Below are 24,645 nucleotides of genomic sequence, written 5' to 3'. Positions count from 1 at the left end.
GGAAAACCCCTTCCACCAAAGAAGCATTTATAATCCCCTGGAGCCAGCCTCGTGTCACTTCCTGAGCAGCCAGCACTAGCCAGGAAGGACACGGGTCCAGTAAACATGTAGTTGCATGTAACCTCCCCAGCAACCTGTCCACGTCCTCGGGAACCACAGAATCAAACTCATCCCAAATAACCTCAACAAGACGTGTCTCAGTCATCTCGGTCGGATCATCACAATCTTGGTCCAAACTATCCCGAAGCTGAACGATTTCATCGTATAGATAACCGTTAAACTCCTCAGCTCGTCCTTGTAAAGGGTCATCCCGTCCCTCCTGATGAAGGAGGGAATGGGTCACCCGAAACAAGGCGGCCGGGCGGTTATCTGCCGATGCAATGAGGGTGGAAACGTAAAAATGTTTCGCCTCCCTCAATGCCACTAGGTAGGTCTTAGTAAAAGACCTCACTAGTGTCCGATCAGCTTCGGAACGGCTGGACCTCCAAGAGCTCTCTAGGCGTCTTCTCCGGCGTTTCATCTCTCTCAGCTCCTCGGAAAACCAGGGAGCCAATTGAGATCTACGCCGGGTCAGAGATGAATACACACAGGTACACACAGATCAAATCACTATTTTACTATCACTTACTGTAAAAGTTGTTAAAAGGAGGAAAAATGGAAGGCACATTTGTTTAAATTTATTTAGGCTAAAGCTGAACAGTTCTCTCTCATCAGAGAGAAGGGATATGGCACCACACCATTCATCTCATCTTGGCACCACTCTACAGTATCATCATTTACAATGCAGCCCAGTCCCAACAGGGCTCTGCCCTTGTTTGCATTCTGATTCAAGTGACCGTGAGGACACAGATTAGCCTCTAGGTTGTTCCAACCACCCTCAGAATGTTAATGACTGGCTGACTGCAGAGAGTATAAATCCCTTCTTTACCCCACCAGATAGTTGGAACGGAAGAAGCTTTTTGAATGAGAAGTGAAATGTCTTAAAGAAATATCAGAAAGTCGAATTGCCTTTAAAATAAAAACACCTTTAGAGCAACCATGACCTGGGTGAGTGAGAACCTTCATGGACAGTTCTTTAAATGCTTTTTGATTGAAAAGAAGTATGTATTCCTTAAGAAATACTTAGGTTATTTTTTAAAAAAAAAATCACATAAACTTTTATATGTTGAATGTCTGAATGTTTCCTGAGAATTCAAAGCCTTGTGTGACAATGTAGGAAAGTGCATCTTTGTATCTGGCATTTTTAAGATCAAGATGTTTGAAGTTATAATTTATATACCACTCCATTTCCAGAGAGTGTTACAATACAATTATATTAAGATTAAAAAATCAATATAAACAATCAGTGCTACCAGTCATTATGATTTCAAGTTATCTCCATACCTTAATTCCATACCTTAATTAAAACCATATCTTAATTCCAAATGTGAGATACAGAATTACGATTTGAATATTTGTCCCAAACTTTAAGTCACAATGTATTTTTGTCATAATGTATTATATTAAGTCATAATGCCCCTTTAGAAGATAGGCGAGAAGAAAAAAAAATCACACAAAAATCAATTTTGCACTGAGAAGCTATAAAGCTAAAAATAACCTAAGCATGCTTAGTCATTCTTTCAATTTATATATTAAAAAATTAGGTACTTACTTAGACATGAGTTTTGCTATTCGATGACAGTCATTCTTATCATAAAACCAGATACTGTAAATTAACACTGGAAGATATTTTAAAGAAGTGGTTATTTTTTTAAAGAAATAAACTATTACAGAGGATATATAAATAAAAATGTAAAGCAGAAGCAGAATGAATAGATTGCAATTTACTTAAAATCATTATGCAAAACTAAGTACTACTACTATGTAGTTTTCAATGTTAAAACCAGCTGAGTTGCCTGATCACTAGAACCCTTTAAAAGCATTTTTACAACCTTTTCTGTTGAAGAGGTTGTAGAAAAAATGCTATTAAAAGGTTCTGATGATCCCAGCTGAGCTGCACGATCATCAGAGGCTTTTTTTTTACTTTTAAAAGCATTTTTTTCAGCCATGGCTTGGTGGGCGTGGCTTGGTGGGCATTGCAGGGGGTGGGGCCAGTCAGAATTTTTACTACCGGTTCTCCGAACTACTCAAAATTTCCGCTACCTGTTCTCCAGAACTGGTCAGAACCTGCTGCAACCCACCTCTGCATAGTACCAAAAAAATGAACTCTCAAACATGATTAATATCATGAACTCAAAAGAGTAGTTTTCCCAAAATTTAAAAACAGTAATTCATTCTACCTATTGTCAAACAATAAAAAGAGGAAAAATTTGAAGCATAACTGGTAAATGAAGATGGCTAAAAAAATGTAGGGACTGAAGAAAAAGGTTGAATGAAACAAAGGGCAAGAAGAAAAAACATCACTTGGGAAGGACAGGTGATTCAGATGCAAACCAGAGAGGCATAAAAATATGGGGGCCAAGCCAAATATATTTTTAAAAAACCTGAAGTATAAATAAATACAATATTTAATAAATATTGTATTTAATAAATAAAATAAATAAATAAAGTTTATTTAATAAATAAAATAAAGTTCACCAAATATATATAATTATCACACTGCAATTTCTGGGTCATAACCCTAGTTTCAAACATTTTTTTAGAGGAGAAAATTTCTATAAACTATATATTATTTAATAGTCTGGTTGTCTGGGCTTTGGGACAGCAATATTATGGTATTGATCAGGGTTCCTACAGCTAGTTTTCCCCTGCATCCCAGAAAGCCTTCCTTAGTGCAGTGGCTCAGAAGTGGGGATTGCCATGCAATATATGAAGTCAATATAGGATCTGCTTAAGATCCTGAGAGTTCTTTGAAAATCCTGTAACCCATTAGGGTGCAGAAAGTTGTCTTTCTTATGCATTTGGACATGTTAGCTAAATTAGGATTTTTGGATCTTATTCTGTGAGATTCTTGAGACAATGTTTCTTCATGGCAGTGTGCTAGGGATTACTTTTAATTTATCCATTGGCTATCTTTTTCTGCGAGCCAGTTTGGGGCTAATTCAGATCATTTGGGAGATAATGCTTAATCTGATGTCTTGTAATTCCTGTGATGTGAAAAAGCAATACATATCCAAGTGCAACAACTAACACCTTAGACTATCTCTTTCTAGGACTGTAGAAATAATGGTCTACAACAGAGTCACCAACCTATCGGACCTCAGGGACTACTAAATTCATAATTTTAAATCCTGCGGACCACCAATTTGATCTGTCTGATGACCAGCTGGGTGGGTGTGGCCAACTCGATGTCACTCACGTCAAGGGGCACCTTGCCGGCCTTTACTTGCCCCTCCCCTGCCAGCCACTCCTCGCCTCCCCACTCGGGCTTCTTGGGCCCTAACAGGAAGCAATTGCTGGAACTAAGCAGCCACCATGAGAAAGAGTTGGCAAAACAGCTCAGTTCAAATTGGATCTCACCGAGGAGGAGGCTCAGCAGAAGTACTTATTTATTTATTTATTTAAATTTTTATACCGCCCTTCTCCCGAAGGACTCAGGGCGGTGTACAGCCAAAAATAAAAACAGCAAGTATACAAAATTAAAATATCAATTTAAAATACCTATTCAATAGTGGCCGAATTAAAACCGTCAGATTGACCTAACCTAAAATACCCCATATAAAATTACAAAGGATTAAAACTTTAAAATTTGGAATTTAAAAAATCAGTCAGTCCACTTCACTGAGGACTACTAGCATAGGCTTTCCAAGCAGAGGGAAGACCTGCGAGAGTGCAAGGCCAGGTACCAGCGCCTGGAGGCTCAGCTGTCTGAGATGGTCAGTCAGTTCCAGGCTATTTGCCACCAGAGGCACTTCCTTCTAGCCTTCGCCCAAAGTCCCAGACCAGGAGGCTGAAGCAAACCTCAAGTCGGAATTTCTGCCCCCCTCTGACCCACACAAAAAGACCCCAAAGGGGCAGACTCTGCAGCAACACAACCATTCATTTCACTTATCTGGCCCAATGTCCGTAGTTTGATGACTCCTGATTTAGTGCAATATAAAAAATGCAAATAATTTTTGTGCGGACCACCAAAATTTTCTCATGGATCACCAGTAGTCCATGGACCACCAGATGGTGACTGCTGGTCTACAAAGATGAAAATGTGTTGGTAAATCCACCACTTGGAAGAGATGCAACTTCAATATGTGAAGCCATCTATTCAAGAACACTTAATAGAAGAGCTCATTTGGCTCTACTCTAAGAAAACTAGAACTATCTGGTTTGACTAATCCAACTTCAATCAGAAGCTGAACATAGAATAATCTAGAACTTTTAGAATCCCTGTGAATTTTAGTAGGATTTTGCTGACCAATGGCATGAGCAGACAATAAAGAAAAACCCTTTGGTCTGATTTTGGCCACCAGAACCATAATATTTTCGCTCCCTTACTAATATTTTTTTACAAAGCAGAAATAAATGTACTGTACTGGAAGGCAAATGTATCAGAATATGGAACCCTAAGTTCTTTAGATGCCATTTCAAGCATTTCAGTATGAAGAATAATTAATTAGAGTTATAAGCATGATGAAATAAAACACACAGTGTGTCTAAAGTGGATATCAAAACCAAGAGCTAATGGGTTTGTCCTAAACAAAGCTATCAAAGAAAAGAGATAAATACTTTGCAATAGATTGCAGTGACGGCTGCTGACACATTAGCTCAGTGCATCACACGACTATACATATTTGGCTGCTCTCAATTTAAACTCCATTATAAAAACCCTAATGCAATTTCGTTGTTTCTGTCCACAGAAATAGCAAAACAGTCCCACTCCTTATCTTGGCTGAAAATGCTTAAGATAGCTACCAATTCATTCGTCTTCTGCAATGAAGCACATGATGTCCTACCAACATTGCCAATCTCCTGATAATGTTATTGTCATTTTTTTTTACTGTGAGCACACTGGCCTACATTAAAAATGAAATTCTGTTGCCTACTCTCAAGAGTAAGTATGTATCTACCCAAATACACACACACACATCACAGTAGCGGAAAGTTTGAATATGTAGTGGAAAGAAGAAAATTGCGAGTTCACAAGGTTGATGTACTCCCTCAGTGTGTTACTAAAAGAGGTACTACCATATATGAGGTATGTGCTATTTACCTGCTGCATAACAATACTTTCAAATCAAATCCTTATTACAGTCATAGATTAGCATAAAGGGATACAAACAATTGGTAATTTAAAAAACACTAAAAAATATAAAAGTATAAAATACATCCAAGTCTAATTTTTAAAAAGTTAAAATATTTAAAAACTCTAAAAATCAAGGGTAAAAAAAATCTAAAAGGAGGGATAGAAACATTAACTAGATGTAAGAAAGGGAACATAAAAGTTAGCCTATGGCAAATTAAATCTGTCACACAAAAACACACTTGAATAATGAATTAACTGCTCATTAAGATTAGTTTATGGCACAGGTCATCTTCTGACAGATTTTAAACACTGCTGTGCAGAACCTGGCAATATTATATGTTGTAGCAGGGTTAGTATCTGCAAGCAGCAGGGAGGTGTATAATTGTCTTGTGCACCCTGGATATTTGTGCAGTAATAAAACTGCATACAACTACCGTACAGGCATTGAAGTACATACTCTGTTGTTTCTATATATCCAGTCACAGAGGCATTCTCTCTCTGGGTAGGGAATTTTCCTGTTGGCCTTCAAGGGCAGCTGAGGGAAGGAAATGACACTGAGCCAGAGTAAAGGCTTTCCCATTATAACACTTTCAAAGTTCTTTAATTTTTCTTTGTATCAGCTAATTGCATCCGTTCAACCCAAATTGAATGTTAACTTGTCCTCATTGTATGTCAGGCATGAAAAACCAGACCTGCAAATGTAACTTCAAATTAGCTACTTTATTGTTCAAGGCCTATTTCACAGGAATCTCCCCAGACTGGCAGTTTTTGCTTGGGAAAGACTAGATAAGGCTCAAAAGCATTGGGGGGGGAGGGGAACTGGACCTTGCCCTCTTGTGTTAGACTAGTAATGAGTTCAGACTAATTCCCGCTTGAGTCCTCCTCCCAACTGGGACAGTCGCTCTCCAAGATCATGTCATACATAAACACTAAAATCCTGATTCAACATACCTTTTGAAAGAAAGGCGTTTAATAAATATAAATGTTAAACACTAATGTCATTTGCATAAATTTGCATTACAGTAACTGTAATTACATAGATTACATCAATTGTTTGGGCAGATTTCATACTTGGTGGCATTTGTGAAGTCAAACTTTGTGCAACTAAATCCAAAATCCTTTAAATAAAGAGTGCTAAACTGAGATTTTACTGCACCTAAAATAGGAGAAATTTTCTACACTTCTACAAATGGTATTTCCTAAATAATATAGTCAAGGGCATACTTACAGTTGGCATTTCTATAAAGAAGAAAAGGTTCATGAAGTTGAAACTCCAAGTCTTTGTTTACGGGCTCAACCAAGTTGTGCATGTTCAATCGATTTACAATTGTAAAACCATGGTAAGGTGAAGCAGACCTATTATTTCAAGGGAAACAAACTATGGATAAACTGATCTGCAAAAGCAAAAGAAAGCTTGATAGCAGCAGCATTCTCAAAGTGCCATTGAAGAGTAAGTTGAAAAATGAAGAAAAGACAGAGAGCCAGATAATTAGCAATCTCTGCATTAGCACAATCCTTGAGATTTTCTGCAAGAGACTATGGAGTGCTTTGTGCAAACAGAAGCACAGTTTCAAAGATTCTATACCAAATTTTAAAAGTGCCTATTGCAAAACAGAACCACCATTCAGAGACACAGCATCTCTGGGTTCATTTCAACACATTATACAAACCATAGCACTGACTAAGAATAATGCAATATTGTTTAATTGCCCTAGTAAATACAATATTATATCAGCAAGAGACAAATGTCACAGACTGTTCTACTATACTGTTAATCCAATTATTCCTGAAAGTTATTTCATTACCTTTTATATACAAATAAGGTACCTTCTATGTCAGTCTTCTCCTATAACAAAGAGAAACAATAACAACAAATTAATTCAAGCAGAAGGTCATTTGATGCATTCCTAAGTTTCATTAAATAAGAAATTATAACTATGACATAATGAATGGGATTGATTTAATTCAATAGCAGAGGATAGAACTGTTATACCTAAGTCCAGATTCACACTAATAACAATTCATTAATACCTTCACTAGAAATAATTTCAAAAATATTGACTGCATAATAGTAGACTTGGAAATATATCATTAAAAAGTTTATAATTTACAGTCTTCAAATTAATGATATAGTCATAGATTTTGTAATAGTAAGACTTTAAAAAATAAAACTACATCATTTATTGGTCTAGCAACTTCTTCAAGCATATTAATAAAAGAAAGTGAGTTAATTTTTAATATTAATCATAGCACCAACAGCAAAGTTAAATTTGTAAGACATTTTTGCTTTTTTCCAGGTAAAGTCACCATAAAATGCTAACACTGATGGATTACAAATTTAAAGACGTTTCTCTCACACAATGTTGTATCGCAGAGCATTGCATTTTCATACTAAAATCTGACACATGAAAAAGAATATATGCCTTCAACATCAAGACTTCAGTTCATGTGAGTGACCACACTATATTGCTCAAATTTTATTCACTTCAGGGACGAAGTGTATAGGTAGAAATGGTGAAGATACAAAAATTAAGAAGTCAAGGGTCTGAAAAATGTAGGTGTAGAACGAACAGACCATCAACAATATTTTATTGTTTGTACATTCTAACCTATATGTCCTAGTTGTCTCCCATTTAAGTACTAAACAGATCTCTTCTTGCTTAGCTCTTCTGAGACCGAAGTTTGCTAGACACATTCAAATTGAAATTAGTCAGCAGGAAAATTGAAGAACAAGAATCTCTAAGAATCCAGAACAAAAAAATATTACAGTAAAAGTTCTTGATTTCCAACATCACGAAGTTGCAGTACAAAAACATCTCAGTTGATAATCCTCCAAATAACCTTTAGTCCCAGATTGGTTTTAATGAGGCAATTCTTGTTCAAACAAGGCAGTCTTGATAAACTTAACACAGAGATTCTAATGGCATAATTTAAAATAATTGGGAACTAGACTGCATACAGATTTGATAAATAAAATAGTTCTATTCAGACAACAAAATGAAGACAAACATTTCTTTTTAAAAATAAAATCATATTTATATATTGACATTATTTCCATGTAAATATAATTTGTTCAGAGTAGCAGTACAGAGAAGGAAACAATTAAACCTCAACATTTAAGTTTGCCAAACAAACTACTCCCAATTGATTTACAACACTATCAATGATGAGATTTTAATATATTACTTTTCAATAATTTTGGCAAATAATTTTATTTTTGACGACTCCTGAGAGTGTCTTGGGAAACCCCTTAGGAATCCTGAAACTACATTTTAAGGAACACTACTCTAGAGGAATAAGAAAAGGTTAGCTAAGAATTACACTAAATTTAATTTATTTATATTCGCTATTTAAATTCAATGTACAGGTAGTCCTCAATTTACAATAGTTCATTTAGCAACAGTTCAAAGTTACAACAGCACCGAAAAAGTGAGTTATGACATTTTTCACTCTTAAAACTGTTGCAGCATCCCCATGGTCATGTGATGAAAATTCAGATGCTTGGCAACTGGCTCATATTTATGATGGTTGCAGTGTCCCAGTGTCACGTGATCACCTTTTGCGAATGTCTGACAAGCAAAGCCAATGGGGAAGCCAGATTCCTTTAACAAACGTGTCACTAATTTAACAACTGCAGTGATTCATTTAACAACTGTGGCAGGAAAGGTCATAAAATGGAACAAAATTCACTTAACAAATGTCTCAGCAACAAAAATTTTGGTCTCAATTGTGGTCATAAGTTGAAGACTACCTGTATTATTTTTTCAGCATGTGCTATATTTGAGCTCAATGCATTCCTTTTTCAGCATATGTTATTTAAGTTTAATTTCTTTCTCTAGTGTTTAGTTTCTCTATGCAAACTCAATGACTGTTTGCTGTATGTCATTGAGTATTTCTTTAGAATAGAAATTATTCAAATTAGGGACAAAACAGTATCATCTTTTGGTGTGTCAGATGCACCTGATTTTTCCCCCCTACATTATATCTTCTAAATTATTTGTAATTGGAAAGCTCTATATCACAGCTGTCAAACTCACGGCTTGGATACATCACATGCTGGCCACGCCCGGTTTAGCAAAGGGGGAAAAGTCCCAATATGTCACATGATGCCATGACAACATGAGTTTGACAATCCTGCTCTATATTATACTCTTTTCCACATAAATATATTTAAAGTTTTTAAAAAGACTTATATTACCTCTGTTTCTTCCTTTTTAAATTAAATATTATTTCATTTTTATTTACCTCATAAGAGATTGGTTCATCGTCCTACAAAGGAATGGGGAAGGAAGTGGTTTCCCCAGCTATGTATCTCAATACTATGGGGCACTATATAATTTATTTCATTCCCTGCCCCATTTAATTTGCCACAAAACAAAATCAAATTGTAGGAACACCACAAAACACCATTAGAGAGAGAACAGTAGGTGAAATGCTTCCCTGAAAAATAGGTGGTGGCAACAGTATTACCAAACTACTGTACTAAATTAGGGAGAGTAGTTAGGAGGTGTAGATCCCAGCTTTCTGAGAGGGGTTTATCAACTTTTCATCCTATATAGAGCAATATCAAGTACACCAAATTAAGAAACCTATACCATATAGGTCAGGACTATTTTTATTGTAAAGTAACAGAATCTTGCAAATCTCGATATGTTTCCTCCAGCTTCCTAACTTTATCTTTGTGTAATCTAGGAAGGATTCTAGAAAAATCTAGGATGTTTACTCAGATTAGTTTCTTGGAAAGGGCTCAATCCCCACTTGTCTTAGTAGACAGAGGCTCTTCCTCTTGTCCTTCAAAGCAATTTCCTACACCCTCTACAGCAGCGGTCACCAACTTGCAGACTCATGTCTGCAAGAAAATTTTTGTGGTCTGCAGAAAAATTATTTGCATTTTTTATATTGCACTAAATCAGGGGTCCTCAAACTATGGCCCCTGGGATGGATACGTTCAATGAACACTTGTCTCTCCCTTCAGGGTCTTTTTGTATGGGTTGGGGTCTACTTCAGCCTCCTGGTGTGAGGCTTTGGGCGAAGAGCCGGAGGACCTTATTTCAATGGGACTGCATCATGGTCTGGAACTGGCTGATTATCTCAGCCCGCTGAGCCTCCAGGTGCCAGTACCTGGCCTTGTACTTCCGCAGGTCTTCCCTCTGCTTGGAAAGCCTATGCTAGTGGTCCTCAGTGAAGTACTTCTGCTGAGCCGCCTCCTCGGTGAGATCCAATTTGAACTGAGCTGTTTTGCCAACTCTTTCTCATGGTGGCTGCTTAGCTCCAATAACTGCTTCCTGTTGGGGCCCTAAGGAGCTCGGGCAGGCAGGGGAGGAGTGGCTAGGAGGGGAGGGGCGAGTAGAGGCCGGTGAGGTGCCCCTCGACATGAGTGACATCAAGTTGGCCACGCCCACCCAGTCACATGATCACCTAACCACACTCACCCAGCCTGGTCATTAACTAATATGGATCGTATTAGTGGTCCACGGGATTTAAAATTATGAAGTTTGTGGTCCCTGAGGTCCGAAAGGTTGGGGACCCCTGTTCTACAGCTTTACTACTACTAATTCAAAATATCCTCAACTATCTGAGGGAAAAGTCCTAAAGTTAGGCTAGTTAGGATTTATGAATGGAATAGTGTACATAAGGTTTAATGCCACATCCAGTTTTCATGCCCATCAAAGATTAAATATTTTATTTCATGTTTGAATATGGCATTTACCAACATATTACAATTACATACCTGCAAGAACTAATGCAATTTTTAATGCAAGAATATGATTCCTGCTAGGACAGGGAAGGAAAGAAAATTTTTTAAAAAAGCCCACCACCACAAAATACAGTAAATTGCCGAGACTCATTTTACATTTGAGATATTTTTAACGTTTCTGTATGCCATAAGCAGACGGAGTACATATCACAATACAACATTTTTAGCCACAGTATTGCGCAGAGCTGTTCTTAAATTCTGAAAGATTTTCATATTTGGCATCCATACTGAATAATGTAAAGGTTGAATAATCCATAGGTCAAAAGCACCCAAAGGTGCTTTTTTTTTCCCCCTTCCAAGAGGCAACTGGACTTTCTGGTTTTTCTTTGAAGACGTTTCGCTTCTCATCCAAGGAGAAGCTTCTTCAGCTCTGCCTGGATGGTAGAATACTTCCATTCCCCATCGTTCAGTCAGAGCTGAAGAAGCTTCTCCTTGGATGAGAAGCGAAACGTCTTCAAAGAAAAACCAGAAAGTCCAGTTCCCTCTTGGAAGAAGAAGAAGAAAAACCAGCACCTTTGGGGTCAACCATGACCTGGACGACTGACTACAAGTCGAGAGTCCAGGAGCGGCCATTTCGTTTACCTGAGAAACAGGCCAACTACATAACCACCACTTCTGAGGTGATTGCTGTTAGTTGCTGCTCAGCTTGCAGCTCAGCTTGAACCTCATTTTAAACCGTGGAGTACCTGAAAGGCAGCGGTGGCTGTTACGCAGGACCCCGAATTACTCGAGTGCTGAGCCCACCGTATTGCGAGGAAGGGGCGGAACGACAAACGGCGACCAGTTGCCTCGAGAAAGTGGGTGTGTTTCGGAGCTCTCCTCTCCAGGAGAGGCTCCGTGCCGCAGAGGGACGGGGCTACGAAGAGTCGCCCTCCTTTCCTGCCACCAACCCAGCAAGAGGCTCGCTCCGTCGAGGGAGGGCAAGAAAGCGGAGGCGCCCCACCAACCGCTAAGGCGCGCCGTGGGAAGCGGTGTCGGAAGCCACGCATTCCTCGAGACCCTCCGCCCCGCTCGGCCTGGAGGCCACTCACCCATTCGTTGGCCTTTGGACTGAAGCGATAAAGGGCCACCTGGCCGGTCACGTCGGCGATGCTGGTGATGTAAGGATCGTGCTGCTTTAAGGCCGCCAGGCTCATCTCTTGCCCCGCTTTATTCAGAGACTCCATCTTGGATCCGGGATCTCGGCAACAGCGGAGAAAGGAAGGAAGAGAAAAAGAACAGGGGAGCGGAAACCGCGGGGAACGCAGTGATATTCCGCTCTGCGTGCAACCTTCCTCCTCCGCCGGGCGGGAATTTGTACCCCGGACTTTCCGTTCCGTCCTTGGGGATGGGGTGGGGTGGGGCTTGGGGCGTCGGAGAAGTCGTCGCCGTGTTTTTTGTTTCTCCTCGTTTTTTCGTTCGCGATCTTTTCTCCGCAACAAATTCGAATTGAACAGTTTGGAAGACTGTTTACTTGTTACTGGCTAGTTTATAAACCAGAACGTGTTCTGAACTTATTTATTTATTTATTTTATTTTATTTTATTTTATTTTATTTTATTTTATTATTTTATTATTTTATTTTATTATTTTATTTTATTTTATTTTTTATTTTATTCTTGGAAGAGAAGCGAAAGTCTTCAAAGAAAAACAAAGTTCAGTTGCCTCTTGGGAAAAAAAGCAGCTTTGTGGTGTAGGAAGTTAGCACTCACCCCCCTCCTAGAAGAATGAAATATTTTAGAAAATATTTAAAAAGGCAGAATATTATATTTCCCTGGATGAGAAATGGAGAAACATGTTTTAAAGAGAAAGCAGCTTCCTGACTCCCCCCACCTTTGTCAATGGGTCAGAGTAGAACCTCATTCTCCCCACCTTTGTCAATGGGCCATCATCTGCAACATAAAATAGGACCCATCTAGCAACTGAAACTCACTACATGACACCTGGGAAGATGACATCAACCAGCAAGGCTAGCTAAGACCCCCACCCCCTGGCAGTCTGACAACCAATCAGGGTACTCTTCCTGTGCCCCAGAAAGTTCAAAGCTCAGAAAAAGCATAAAGCCAGGGAGCGCACAGGATCCCTTCCCTTTTCTGTTCAGGAACTCAAGCCATGTGATCCTGGCCACCATTAAACCATTTTCCAAGCAACCTCCATGTTTCCAGTGTCTTTGTCCCCACTTGGAACTGAACCCAGATGGATATTTCTTCCAACAGTGGGACAGCCATGACTTGGATCAGGGGTCTCTAACCTTGGCAACTTTAAGACTTGTGGACTCCAAGTCCCAGAATTCCTCAGTTGAAGTCCGAAGTTTTAAAGTTGCCAAGTTGGAGACCCCTGACCTGGATGACTGAGAATCTCCATAGACATCTGATGCTACAGTTAAAGATACTGCCATGTTATCTTCAAAAGTAGATTTTTAATTCGACTTTTAATATTAATTTAACTAATTCAACTTTTAATTCTTAAGATGGTTTTAATATAGTTTGTTTTTAACATGAATGCTGCTTTGTTGATTACAAATATTTAAAAGGAAGATGGAAATAAGTACGATATTCAGTATAAATAAGAAAAGCTTACAGATACAGATAAGCAATTGATCTTAATGAGCAATTAATATTTTGGAAGTGGTGACCAAATGCTTTTTATAGGCAATGATAAGAGAAAAAGAAGATATTAGACACTCCAGTGCGGTAAGAAGTTTTTAGGACATTTTCTGAGTTAATTTATTGCTCTTCTTAAAAGGGATTATATTCTTCAGTTTTTAACTTATATCCAATTAAAAGTTTAAGTGTGATTTTACAAATTTATCTAAATTGGAGAGCGATGGTACTTTTATTACTTGGCAACCTTCTACAGATATACCAAGGAAGACTTGAAAAGTTAACATTCTGAACACACACCAATAGAAATGTGCAAATTGTCTGAAGTCAGTTGTTACCCTGGCAGGTGTCAGTCTGCTATCAGAACATGTCCAGATCTCAAAGCAAGTCATTCTAAAAGTGTTGTACTGGAAATGGAATGACCTTGAAAGACAGTACATTTGCTACTGAAGTTGAAAAATGAAATAGGTTAATAAACTCTCATTTGGTTTTGTTAATATAACAACAACAACAACAACAACAACAGAGTTGGAAGGGACCTTGGTAGGGTCCTATTTTCTTCCTTCCTATAAATTGTAGTAGAAAACTTGTCCTTCATTCTTTCCTGTCCATTTGAATGGTTTATATTTTTATAAATGATGTAGAAATACATAGACAACAACTAACATTTCGCCTAGGATTGGGGAAGGCTGGATGTTATCTGCTCTAGTATTCCCCAAATGTGTCATTATTGGAATTCTGACAGATGAAGTTCCAACATTTCTAGAAGCATCAAGTTGTAAAAGGATGCCATAACTTATTATGTATTTAAAACATTTCAGAATCATTGATTCCATAAAATTGGGTAAAGGAAGACAGAAGCTGGAAATTGGTTTCCTGACCCTGATAATGCAATGGATCCAGCATTATCCTGTTTAGTCTGGTGTAATGTCAATATTGCTTAGTCAGCTTTTAAGACATTTTCAGGTACTAAATTTAGAAGGACTACAAACTACATAAAAACATTGAACTATATATTTTTAAACTATGACTTATAAAATAAGACATAAGATTAATCCAACATGCTGGCCCCAAACTAATGCATTATATTTTGTAATAGTATGATGTACAAATGTAGCAACAACAGGAACCTGACTTATATTGAATAAAACTAATTTCTGGGTCAGCATAGAATCATCCCAATGTTCATCTATATGGGTGTGGGCATGCTATGGTAATTGTATTTATATGAGATGTCCTCAGCATGTTACGTTTTTCTTCTTCTTCCCACAGCTTATGAAGTTTTGCTTCAGTTTGAAGTAGTATTTTCCTTCTTCTCAGCCCAAGTTTTTCTTAGGGATACAATCTAGCATACTTCATTAAAGTTTTGGATGATGACCAAATCGTTAGGAGCTGGCATGTGCCTGCCACTAATGGCCATTTTCATTTACTTGCTGGGCACTGTCCTCTATGCTATATTACCTTGAGCTCTTTTTCTCTTTCTATAAAGCATATATAACTTATTTTAAAAATAGGGAAGGATTGTAAAAATTATCTGACATCTTTTTGTAAAATTGTGGAGACAAAAATTTTTGACAGATGCTGTAAGGACTTGCCTCTCTTTGATACAGATAAGAGATACTACCAACAATAATTCACATCTAGGATTGTATGCTGACAATGCTGAAGCAGCATTGATGGCTTCATTAGTTGTGGAAAAAGTATGAACTGATCAAGAATGTTACTGATTGCTTCCTCCCACTTCACCTCCCACTTCTTTATATCTGTCATTCCAGCTGACCGATCACAGGCACAAAGAGGTGAAGCTGAAAAAGTTCACTTGATGCTTCTCATAAACTTCCTCTTTTGTGACCTTCCAGCTCTCTTTGAACAAGAGTCTAGCACTCTCTTTGAAAGAAAGAAAAAGAAAAAAAGATGATCTGTGCTAAAAAAAGCTAGCTTTGTCGATAAGCCAAAATAAAGCTTGGCATTTATGCTACCATATTTTTCTGCTATTTGAAGGACTACTGGATTGTACTTTTATATAGCTGTCTGCAGTGGTGGGATTCAAATAATTTAACAACCGGTTCTCTGCCCTAATGATTTCTTCCAACAACCAGTTCACCAAACTGCTCAGAAGGTTAACAACCGGTTCTCCCGAAGTGGTGCGAACTGGCTGAATCCCACCACTGGCTGTCTGGCTGTATTCACAGAGTTTTCTGCCTTTCCAGTATACACAGAGTACTGAACCTAGGATTTTTTTGTACAAAATGTATTCTGCACAGATCTGGGTGCAAAAATCTGGAGACCACTAGATGGCAGCAAAGAAAAACAAATCTCTCTACTGCCTGGTAGTATTAAACCAACACTTCCATTTTCATCCACAGGCAAGGGAGAAATCAAAAGACAGCATTGGGAGTGTAACTCATCATAAACTGTTAGTTTCACTTTTACTTCTTCATCTGCATACTGTACAGACTGACAGCATCATTTTTCACACCAGCAGTAACAAGAACATTGCTTAGATATTAGATGCACACCTCTAGCTTCTCTGGAGTTTAAATGGCTAGAGAGTTGAAGAAATTCCAGAAATGTCTGGAATCCAGACATTAACAGCAAAATGTCTGAAATGAAAAAGAACTAGAATCAGAGGTGCAGGCACTCCCACATTCACAAAAAGACAATGGCTGCAAGAAAGTGTAAGATTTTTTAAAAGATCGCCAGAGATGATAAATTTGAATGCAGCACACAAATGGAATCCTCAACATTCTATGTGGCACCAAGATTCCTACTCTAGGCCTGGGCTGTATCAACAGAGAAAGGAGTCAAGAACAAAAAATAGTTTATTTTGGTCACTGCCAAGTCTTACATAACATAAAACAATAAAATATGATAATAAAATTGAATAAAAAATAAATTGAGTATAACCAGCATAGGTAAAACTTTCTTGAACATCAAGCTAAGGGTTTAATCAAAAGACCCTTCTTATAAATAGAAACGGATTATCAGAAAAGTTCACAGTTATTGTTATTATTAAACTTGGAACAGGTTTAATCAAGACAAACTGTTCTTAGTGAAGTCATGTTGAATCTAATCAAAACTTGGCAACGTTATTAGAGTGCATCACTCTGGTCAGCTAAAAGATAATTGAAATAAAAAGAGTCTGTGCGGCTTGATGCTGATTTAATGGTGGTATGATAAATTTGTGTTGCAAATCTTGGCAGGATTGACAATAGAGAAGATAGTGAACTGTTGCTTCAATGACTCCTGATTTAAAGTGACAAAGTCATTCTTTTCATGTGATTCTCCAGAATCTCCCTTTCAGAAGTTCAATTTGCAGGCCATCGCAGTATGAACATAGTAACAAAAGCAAGGAAAGCTATAGTTTCACTCTGTTCTATTTTGGTCAGATCATATCTAGAATGATGTTTCCACCTCTGGCTAATGCGTTTTAGGAAGGATGCTGATAAACTAGAGAATATCCAGAAGAAAGGAATCATGATCAGGAAGGGAAAAATGTATAAAGAACAGTTGGAGACTAGATACCAGTATTTAGCTGGAGAAGAAAAGATTCCACAAAGACATGATAGATGTTTTCAAGTATCTGAAGCTCTCTAATGCAAGAGACAGGACAGAATTACAAGGAATTAAATTTCAGTTAGAAATCAGGAAGTTTTAATGGTACGAACTGTTCAGCAATGAAACAGACTGAAAACAGGAAGTGGAAAATACTCAAAAATATAATGTAGTCATTAAATGAGCTTTTAAACCCCAAATTTCTCCTTCAAAAAGCCCAGAAGGGGATAGTCAAACAAAAAAGGAAATATTGGTCCCATCTACGTGTGGCATAGTTTAAATGCTTTGCATCATTTTGTCACCTAATCTTTGAAATGTTGAATGTCACCTTCAGCTCCCAAAAGATTACCAACTGCTTACACTCTAATCAAATCTTTCAGGGAAACAAACAAATGAGTGTTGGAAGAACTCTGGGTTCTGTTCCAAGTGGGGAAAAAGACACTGGAAACATGGACACTGCTTGGAAAGATGGTTTAATGGTGGACAGGATCATATGGTTTGAGTTCCTGAACAGAAAAAGGGCTGAGATGCTGAGTGTGCCTTAGTTTATTTTATTTATTTATAATTACATTTGTATACCGCCCTTTTCCCGAAGGTCTCAGGGAGGTTCACAGCCAATTAAAAATACAATAAATACAAATTAAAAACAGAATAAAATTTATATAAATAGTGGCCAAAATACTAAAACTAACAATAATAAAAACTAAAACCCCATTTAAAATTACTTATTCAGGCTAACCCAGATCGATGGAATAAAACAGTCTTTACGGCGGAAGGTCTGAAGGTCGGGGAGTTGGCGAAGCCCCGGAGGCACCTCATTCCAGAGGGCAAGAGCCCCCATAGAGAAGGCCCTCCCCCTGGGGGTTGCCAGTCGACATTGTTTAACCGACGGCACCCCAAGGAGGCCCTCCCTGTGGGAGCGCACAGGTCGGTGGGAAGCTGTTTGTGGCAGTAGGCGGTCCCGTAAATAGCCCGGTCCTAAGCCATGGAGCGCTTTAAAGGTGGTAACCAACACCTTGAATTGCACCCGAAAGACCACCGGGACCCAGTGCAGTCTGCGCAGGAGAGATGTTATATGGGAGCCATGAGGTGCTCCCTCTATCACCCGCGCAGCCGCATTCTGGACCAGTTGGAGCTTCCGGGTGCTCTTCAAGGGGAGCCCCATGTAGAGAGCATTGCAGTAGTCCAGGCGGGATGTAACGAGGGCATGGGTGACTGTGCACAGGGAAACCCGGTCTAGAAAGGGGCGCAACTGGCGAATCAGGCCAGTTTTAAAATTAGTTTTATGCCCCCTCTGAGCTTTGAACTTCCTGGGGCACAGGAAGAGTATCCTGATTGGTTGTCAGACTCCCAGGGGGTGGGGGTCTTAGTTAACCTTGCTGGCTGATGTCATCTTCCCAGGTGCCATGTAGGGAGTTTCTGTTGTTAGATGGGTCTTATTGTGTTGCAGATGATGGTCCATTGACAAAGGTCGGGGTGGGGAGGCAGGAAGGTAGGAGCTGCTTTGTTTTTAAAAAATGTTTCTCCATTTCTCATCCAGGGAAATATATTCTGCCTTTTTAATATTTCCTAAAACATTTCATTCTTCTAGGAGAGGGGTGGGTGCTAACTTCCTACATGAAGAAATGTGAAGACTGCCATCTTGCTTTCTATTCATACTTGGAGATTCATTTCTTATGACACAAGCTTATGGTAGTAAGGGTTGCCATCAAAAACAAACTTATCTGCATGTCTGAATCCAGAACTACAACTACTCTGCTTCCCTTCTTTCACAAATTTTATTTTGCCTGTACCCCATGCAAGAGTCACAAGCAGAGTCTTTTGAGATAAAAAAAAATGCTTATGCACTAACCAGTTTTCAGTATTTTTATGAGGAATGAATGTATACAACAGGAATCACTGGAATAATCAGCATTCCTAACCTAACTTAACCTACCTAACCTAACCTAACCTAACACAGCACAACACAACACAACACAACACAACCTAATCTAACCTAACCCAACCTAACCTTACTATATTTTTAAAATACGTATTACTCTCCACAGATAGTGGCTTAGCATCCTGTTCTTTTTTACTGGTGATTTCTTGTTTCCAACTTCCTGGTGTGATTTCTTGTATCAAAATAAAAATAATGGAGTTTAGATTTGCATTTGCTGGGTGTAGTCCTGAAATAAAGTTCACACTGAAGATCTGAGAAGACAAAGGTTGGTATGTCCTTTTTGTATAAAGCACTTCCTGCTAACAACAAGTCCTTTTTCAGCACAACTTTCACCAGTAATGTTCCTTACACTACTAATGTATATCAAGACTTTATGCCAGGATGATTTGTTTTATGGATTCCTTGGCAGGGATAATCCTTTGCTGGTGCATTGCTATTGATTGCAAATGTATTTGCTTCTTATTTGAAATATTTTTATACCATCTATACCGACGCAGATTATACAACAGAATTTAAAAGTCTTAACATCCTTTCTTCTATGGTGGCAGTGTAGCCATACAAGTGGATTTTCACATTTTACTTAAAAATCCATTTTGCACTGAGTGGAAATAGGAGTATTTTAACTTGCACTCTGTTTTGCCAGCTTTATGCTATTTTAAGAAGTGAGAGCAATGTCTAGATTCAAACGCTGAGAACATTTCCACTTGCAGTATTTTGCACTGCTTGAAGATGAACCAGGGTTCTGATTGATCTCACAGTGAGAGGTTTTTGGGGACACTGAGTGCATTTATTTCTGACTCTGATATATGGCAAAACTAATATTTTCTTTTGAATTTTATGGTTTTGCTAGTTTCTGAATTCAGATCAGCCATTATTCTCTACAGACATAACCATGGCAGTTCAACATCGTGTTTTTTTAATACACTGTTGATTTCTTGTTTCTTACTTCCTCAATATTGTCATCTTAAATAGTACACATCATGGAAAGTGCTTTTGCAAAAAGCACCTGGTTCTAAAATTGGCAACATATTTTCTTTTACCTTTGCAACACAGAGGTATTTTTAAATGTAAGTGAGGAATGGTAGGAAGCCTTTGGACGTTTTTGATTGTCCTTCTTGCAAATAAATGGAAATTTAATAAAGCCAGACGGTTCTCTGAAGCATCTTGAACCTTTTGTCTATTCCTTTGGAATGTAAAGGAATAAAAAAGTTCAACCACTGTATAGCCAACAGGAGTGGCTATTTTCGGGTTTATTCTATTCATGACGAGGCTACTAAGTTTCAGAGCAAAAACATTTCCCCAGATGCTCAATGTTTTCCAGGTGAACATCTACAAAAATTTAAATCCAGTAAAAAACATCCAGTCCAAATTTTTCAAATCCCATTTTTTCTTTGCTACTGTGTTCACTCAACTTGAAGCTGAATTGATGAAGAACTTATTTGTCAACTAATTATTGGCTTCAACTAACATTTACTAGGGGTGGTTTTGTAATAACAATAGCATTTAGATTTATATACCATCCCATAGTGCTTTTACAGCACTTTCTGGGTGGTTTATAATGTTGAAGCATTATTTACATATTGCTCTCTGGATCCTCATTTTAGTGACCTTGGAAAGATTGAAGTCTGAGGCAACCTCAGCCCTGTCAGGATCAATTCCAGACTGTGATTAAAGTTAGCATGCAATGTTGCACTTTAACTACTGCACCACCAAGGCTCCTAATTTAGCTGCTCTGATTCTTCCTGATTATTTCTATTTGACGTGGAAGATGCTGTTCCAAAAGGATGCTTACTAGAGTGATTTTTCAAGCCAATTTTTGAGAATACTGGGGTTCAACAGGGCTAAAACTGAAACTTTAAATCATGCCCTAGGTAAAGTAGAGCCTTCCAGAAGAATCAATGAACTGGTAGCCTTTGCAGGTTGGGAATTAATAGCAACCTGTTCCCTGGTAAAGTATCTAATATTATATGTTTAAAGCCACTTCAGAGGTTTCTTCCTAGTTTGCTTTAAGGCTGCATCCTTGGAGGCACTGAAGTAAAAGCATTCTCATCTCAAGCAAATGTACTCCCACATGAAGGTCAAGAAACTAAGTTCCAGACCTGAACTTTTGTGTTGCTCTCCCTACAGGATATATGCTCTAACCATATGTTTTCCCTCATACTTAATAGATGAGGATTTTAGCAACTTCTTGCTTTATTTTATTTATTTTATTTATTTATTTTGTCACAACAGTATATATAAGCATAAGCATGAAAATAACTATATAATATATAAACGTAAGTATGTAATAACTATATTAATTAGATATAATGAAAGGAAACAAAGGACAGGAACGGTAGGCACATTTGTGCTGTTACTGTATGCACGCCCCTTACGGACCTCTTAGGAATGGGGTGAGGTCAATAGTTGACAGTTTTTGATTAAAGCTTTGGGGATTTTGAGAAGAGACCACAGAGTCAGGTAGTGTGTTCCAAGTATTAATAACTCTGTTACAGAAGTCATATTTTCTGCAATCAGGATTGAAGCGGTTAATATTAAGTTTAAATCTATTGTTTGCTCTTGTATTGTTGTGATTGAAGCTGAAGTAGTCTTTAACAGGAAAGACATTGCAATAGATGATTCTATGAGTTAAACACAGGTCCTGTCGAAGGCGGCGGAGTTCTAAATTTTCTAAACCCAAGATTTCAAGTCTGGTGGCATAAGGTATTTTGTTGTATTCAGAGGAGTGGAGAACTCGTCTTGTAAAATATTTCTGGACACGTTCAATTGTATTGATGTCTGAAATGTGGTATGGGTTCCAGACAGGCGAGCTGTATTCAAGAATTGGTCTAGCAAATGTTTTGTAAGTTCTGGTTAGTAGTGTTGTGTTTCTGGAGAAGAAGTTACGTAAGATTGGGTTTACAAATAACCTAAGATCTCTAGTAGAATCCCAAGGCTTCAATCTATTCTTATTGCATTGATTTAGAAGCTATTAAATCTAGCCTACGTTAGTGTTGATTGATGCATGAAGTTCTTTCATTTACCTATATTGTTTTTAAATTTGATTTCTTTGCATAATCTGATCTTTGAAATAAATGAAACCCCTTAATATTTAAATCAATTTTCCAGCAGCTAGCTTCCTTGCACAGTCATCTTCATAGAAAAATATGGCTCTCATAGTGAGTGGTAGTAGTTTTATTTCTATTTTGGGTGAAGAATGCAAGTGAGATATATAATTTGTAGAGGTTTTTGTTATTCCATGATTAGTGGTAATTCAGAAGATGGGATATTGACTGGATTTTGTTTTTTGTGCTTTTTTGTTAGTCAACTAAAGAATGAACACCGATTGTTTACTTGCTGTGTGTGTGGTTTAGGATCTGCAGAAGCCAAGACAATCACATCTCAGGTTCAAAATGTTTTATAAGGGATTGGTCGTTGAAAATGTTGGTTATGTGAAAGTGCCTTGAGTTGAGCCATAATGCAGTTGATGGATTAGTATTTATTTGCAGTCTCCACAATAAATATACTTCCAATAATAAAGGGAGAAAACCATGACTATAGCTTTCTGATTTAACCATGCAGTTTAATTATCTAATATAAGTTGTCCTTTTTTCTTTCTATTTCATCTTTCAAATACCTCCAGGCCTCTTGGGAAATATAAAGTGTGGGAAAGTCAGTATGAATCAATATGCTGTTTGTTCTGTTCTATGAAGCTGAGGAAATCCTTTAAGAAACAACATGAAGTAGAAAGCATTACAAAAATCATTAATAATTGAAGGCATGTAGTGTAATAAAGTATTAGTCAAATTGCATAAAGGAACCATTTAATTTTCTGTCGTGTCTCCCTCCCAGTTGTGAATTTAAGTTAACACCATGGGTGTGAAATGGCCATTGCAAAAATAAAATGGCCACACACTAAGGTGATTGTCCAATGAGAGCAGGGCTAGGGTTAGCCAATTGTTTTGCTACGACAAGGCTGTTCTTATAATAGCTGTAGGAAAGGTTGAAATAGGTCAAAGGCAGCCTTCCTTACCTTGCTGAAGAACATTAGTAGATTAATAATTGATGGATCACCTCCTCAAAACAATGATCTGGTACAGACAGGTAATCCAATCCCCTGGATTCTTCTGAAGGGGGATGCCATTTCATCTGGGGACTGTGCAAGGGGGGCAACTTTGCTGGAAAGACAGTAGCAGCCTGCCAGCTGGAGATGGACAAGTGGCAGAAATTGGCTTCATCAGTATGACATCTTTTATTTGAGGAGAGCAAGCGGTATCATAGCACAGGTAAAGGGTTTGTTGTCCACCAATGGGCAATTCACTAGTGGAAAACCATTTTAGCTTCAAAGGATCTCTTTCAGAATTATTAAAGCAAACGAGCAATTGGATGTGCAATTTGAACTTATGCTTTTTTACTTTTACACTTAAATTAAGAGCGCACTTTGGTATTTTCATGATATGTTTCTGTGCTATCTATTAAGTGACAGATATCATTAGCAAGCAAGGAGATTTATTTATTTTTTAAACTTCCTTGGATTTTGCCAGCATTCTGATAAGAGTAATGTAACTGATGGTAATTCCACTGCTGTAAAATAAGATTTCCGTGACTGTGTATTAGATACTATGCATATGGGTAAACAATATCTATACAAAATTAGCAAATATCACCTCATATGTGATGTTTGATTGTTGTTTGATTGTTGAGAGCAGCAGTTTCTGAACTTTTAAGAGGTTCACTTCAGATTTCATGACTACTCTATGTACTTGCTTAAAAGAAACATTCGTTTAAATTAATGACACATGTACCCAAATGAACTGTAGGCTGTTCACTTTTGTTCATTCCTAGACTGTTTATAGCAAGTGGCACCTTCCGGTTAATAGCACTGTTTGACCACAAACCAGTGTCTGGTTTAGCTCCATATTGAAAGCACAATGCTGGATTGAGGCCATAGCTGCTGCTTTGTCTTTGGGATAAAAATGGCAGTATTAAACAACATACAGGAAAAAATGCAATTAGCATAATGTATTCTTTGGCTGCTGGTCCCTTAATCTATAGCACAAGCCCTACTTTTGGGATTGCATGACGTTCATAAAAGTCTACAGAAAATACTTATCAATTCCAGTCTAAGATTTCAAAATTCCTAGTGTAACAAAACATGCTGAATTAAAGACATCTTGTAAGGATAATTACATTTCAAAGTGTAATTGGTTTTTAAATACTGTATGGAGAATTATGCTCCAATATTCAGAGTTTTTTTATCTAGTTTTGATGGTACTTGCATCCTAACAGGCCTTTCAAAATAGGCAGATTCATTCAGTGAGACCACCTAGCAAAGAGTTGTATAGTTGTTTAACTTATTTTCATATTGGGCTGTCATGAAGATATAAACCTTGTGGAATAACTTTAAGTCCACAGTTTGCCAAATAGTATTTCATAATAGCCTTTCACTTAATCTCAACTGATGGGTCTGGAGTATTTCAGAATCTGATGCAATCTTGCTTATTACATTCGGTTATGAGGATTGAAGTTTGACATGTGTTCGCAAAACAAGGTGGCCATATGCTCTGCATTACAGAGAACAGTCATCCTTGTTGAAGAAGCATCCTAAATTGTCTACCTGGTGGTTTAAATTTTGAGAGTTAATTGCTGGTTGC

At 37.9% G+C, this 24,645-nt stretch overlaps 1 protein-coding gene across 1 annotated transcript in view; it reads right to left on the bottom strand.

The window, feature by feature from the left end:
• DCP1A (decapping mRNA 1A) overlaps positions 1-12,139 on the bottom strand; it is a 36,237-nt gene extending 24,098 nt beyond the window's left edge. Inside the window, exons 1-4 of the mRNA XM_058169349.1 lie at positions 11,966-12,139; positions 6,982-7,022; positions 6,405-6,532; positions 1,652-1,718 (exon numbers count right to left, since the gene is read on the bottom strand). Coding sequence (XP_058025332.1) covers positions 1,652-1,718; positions 6,405-6,532; positions 6,982-7,022; positions 11,966-12,100 — 371 coding nt within the window. The 5' untranslated portion in view covers positions 12,101-12,139. The remainder of the gene's footprint in view (positions 1-1,651; positions 1,719-6,404; positions 6,533-6,981; positions 7,023-11,965) is intronic.
• Positions 12,140-24,645: the final 12,506 nt, after the last annotated feature.

This window comes from Ahaetulla prasina, chromosome 2 (genome assembly GCF_028640845.1).
Source record: "Ahaetulla prasina isolate Xishuangbanna chromosome 2, ASM2864084v1, whole genome shotgun sequence".
Classification (NCBI taxonomy): Eukaryota; Metazoa; Chordata; class Lepidosauria; order Squamata; family Colubridae; genus Ahaetulla; species Ahaetulla prasina.
Note: the sequence above shows the minus strand (reverse complement) of the source record. Positions and strands in the feature narration are given on the sequence as shown.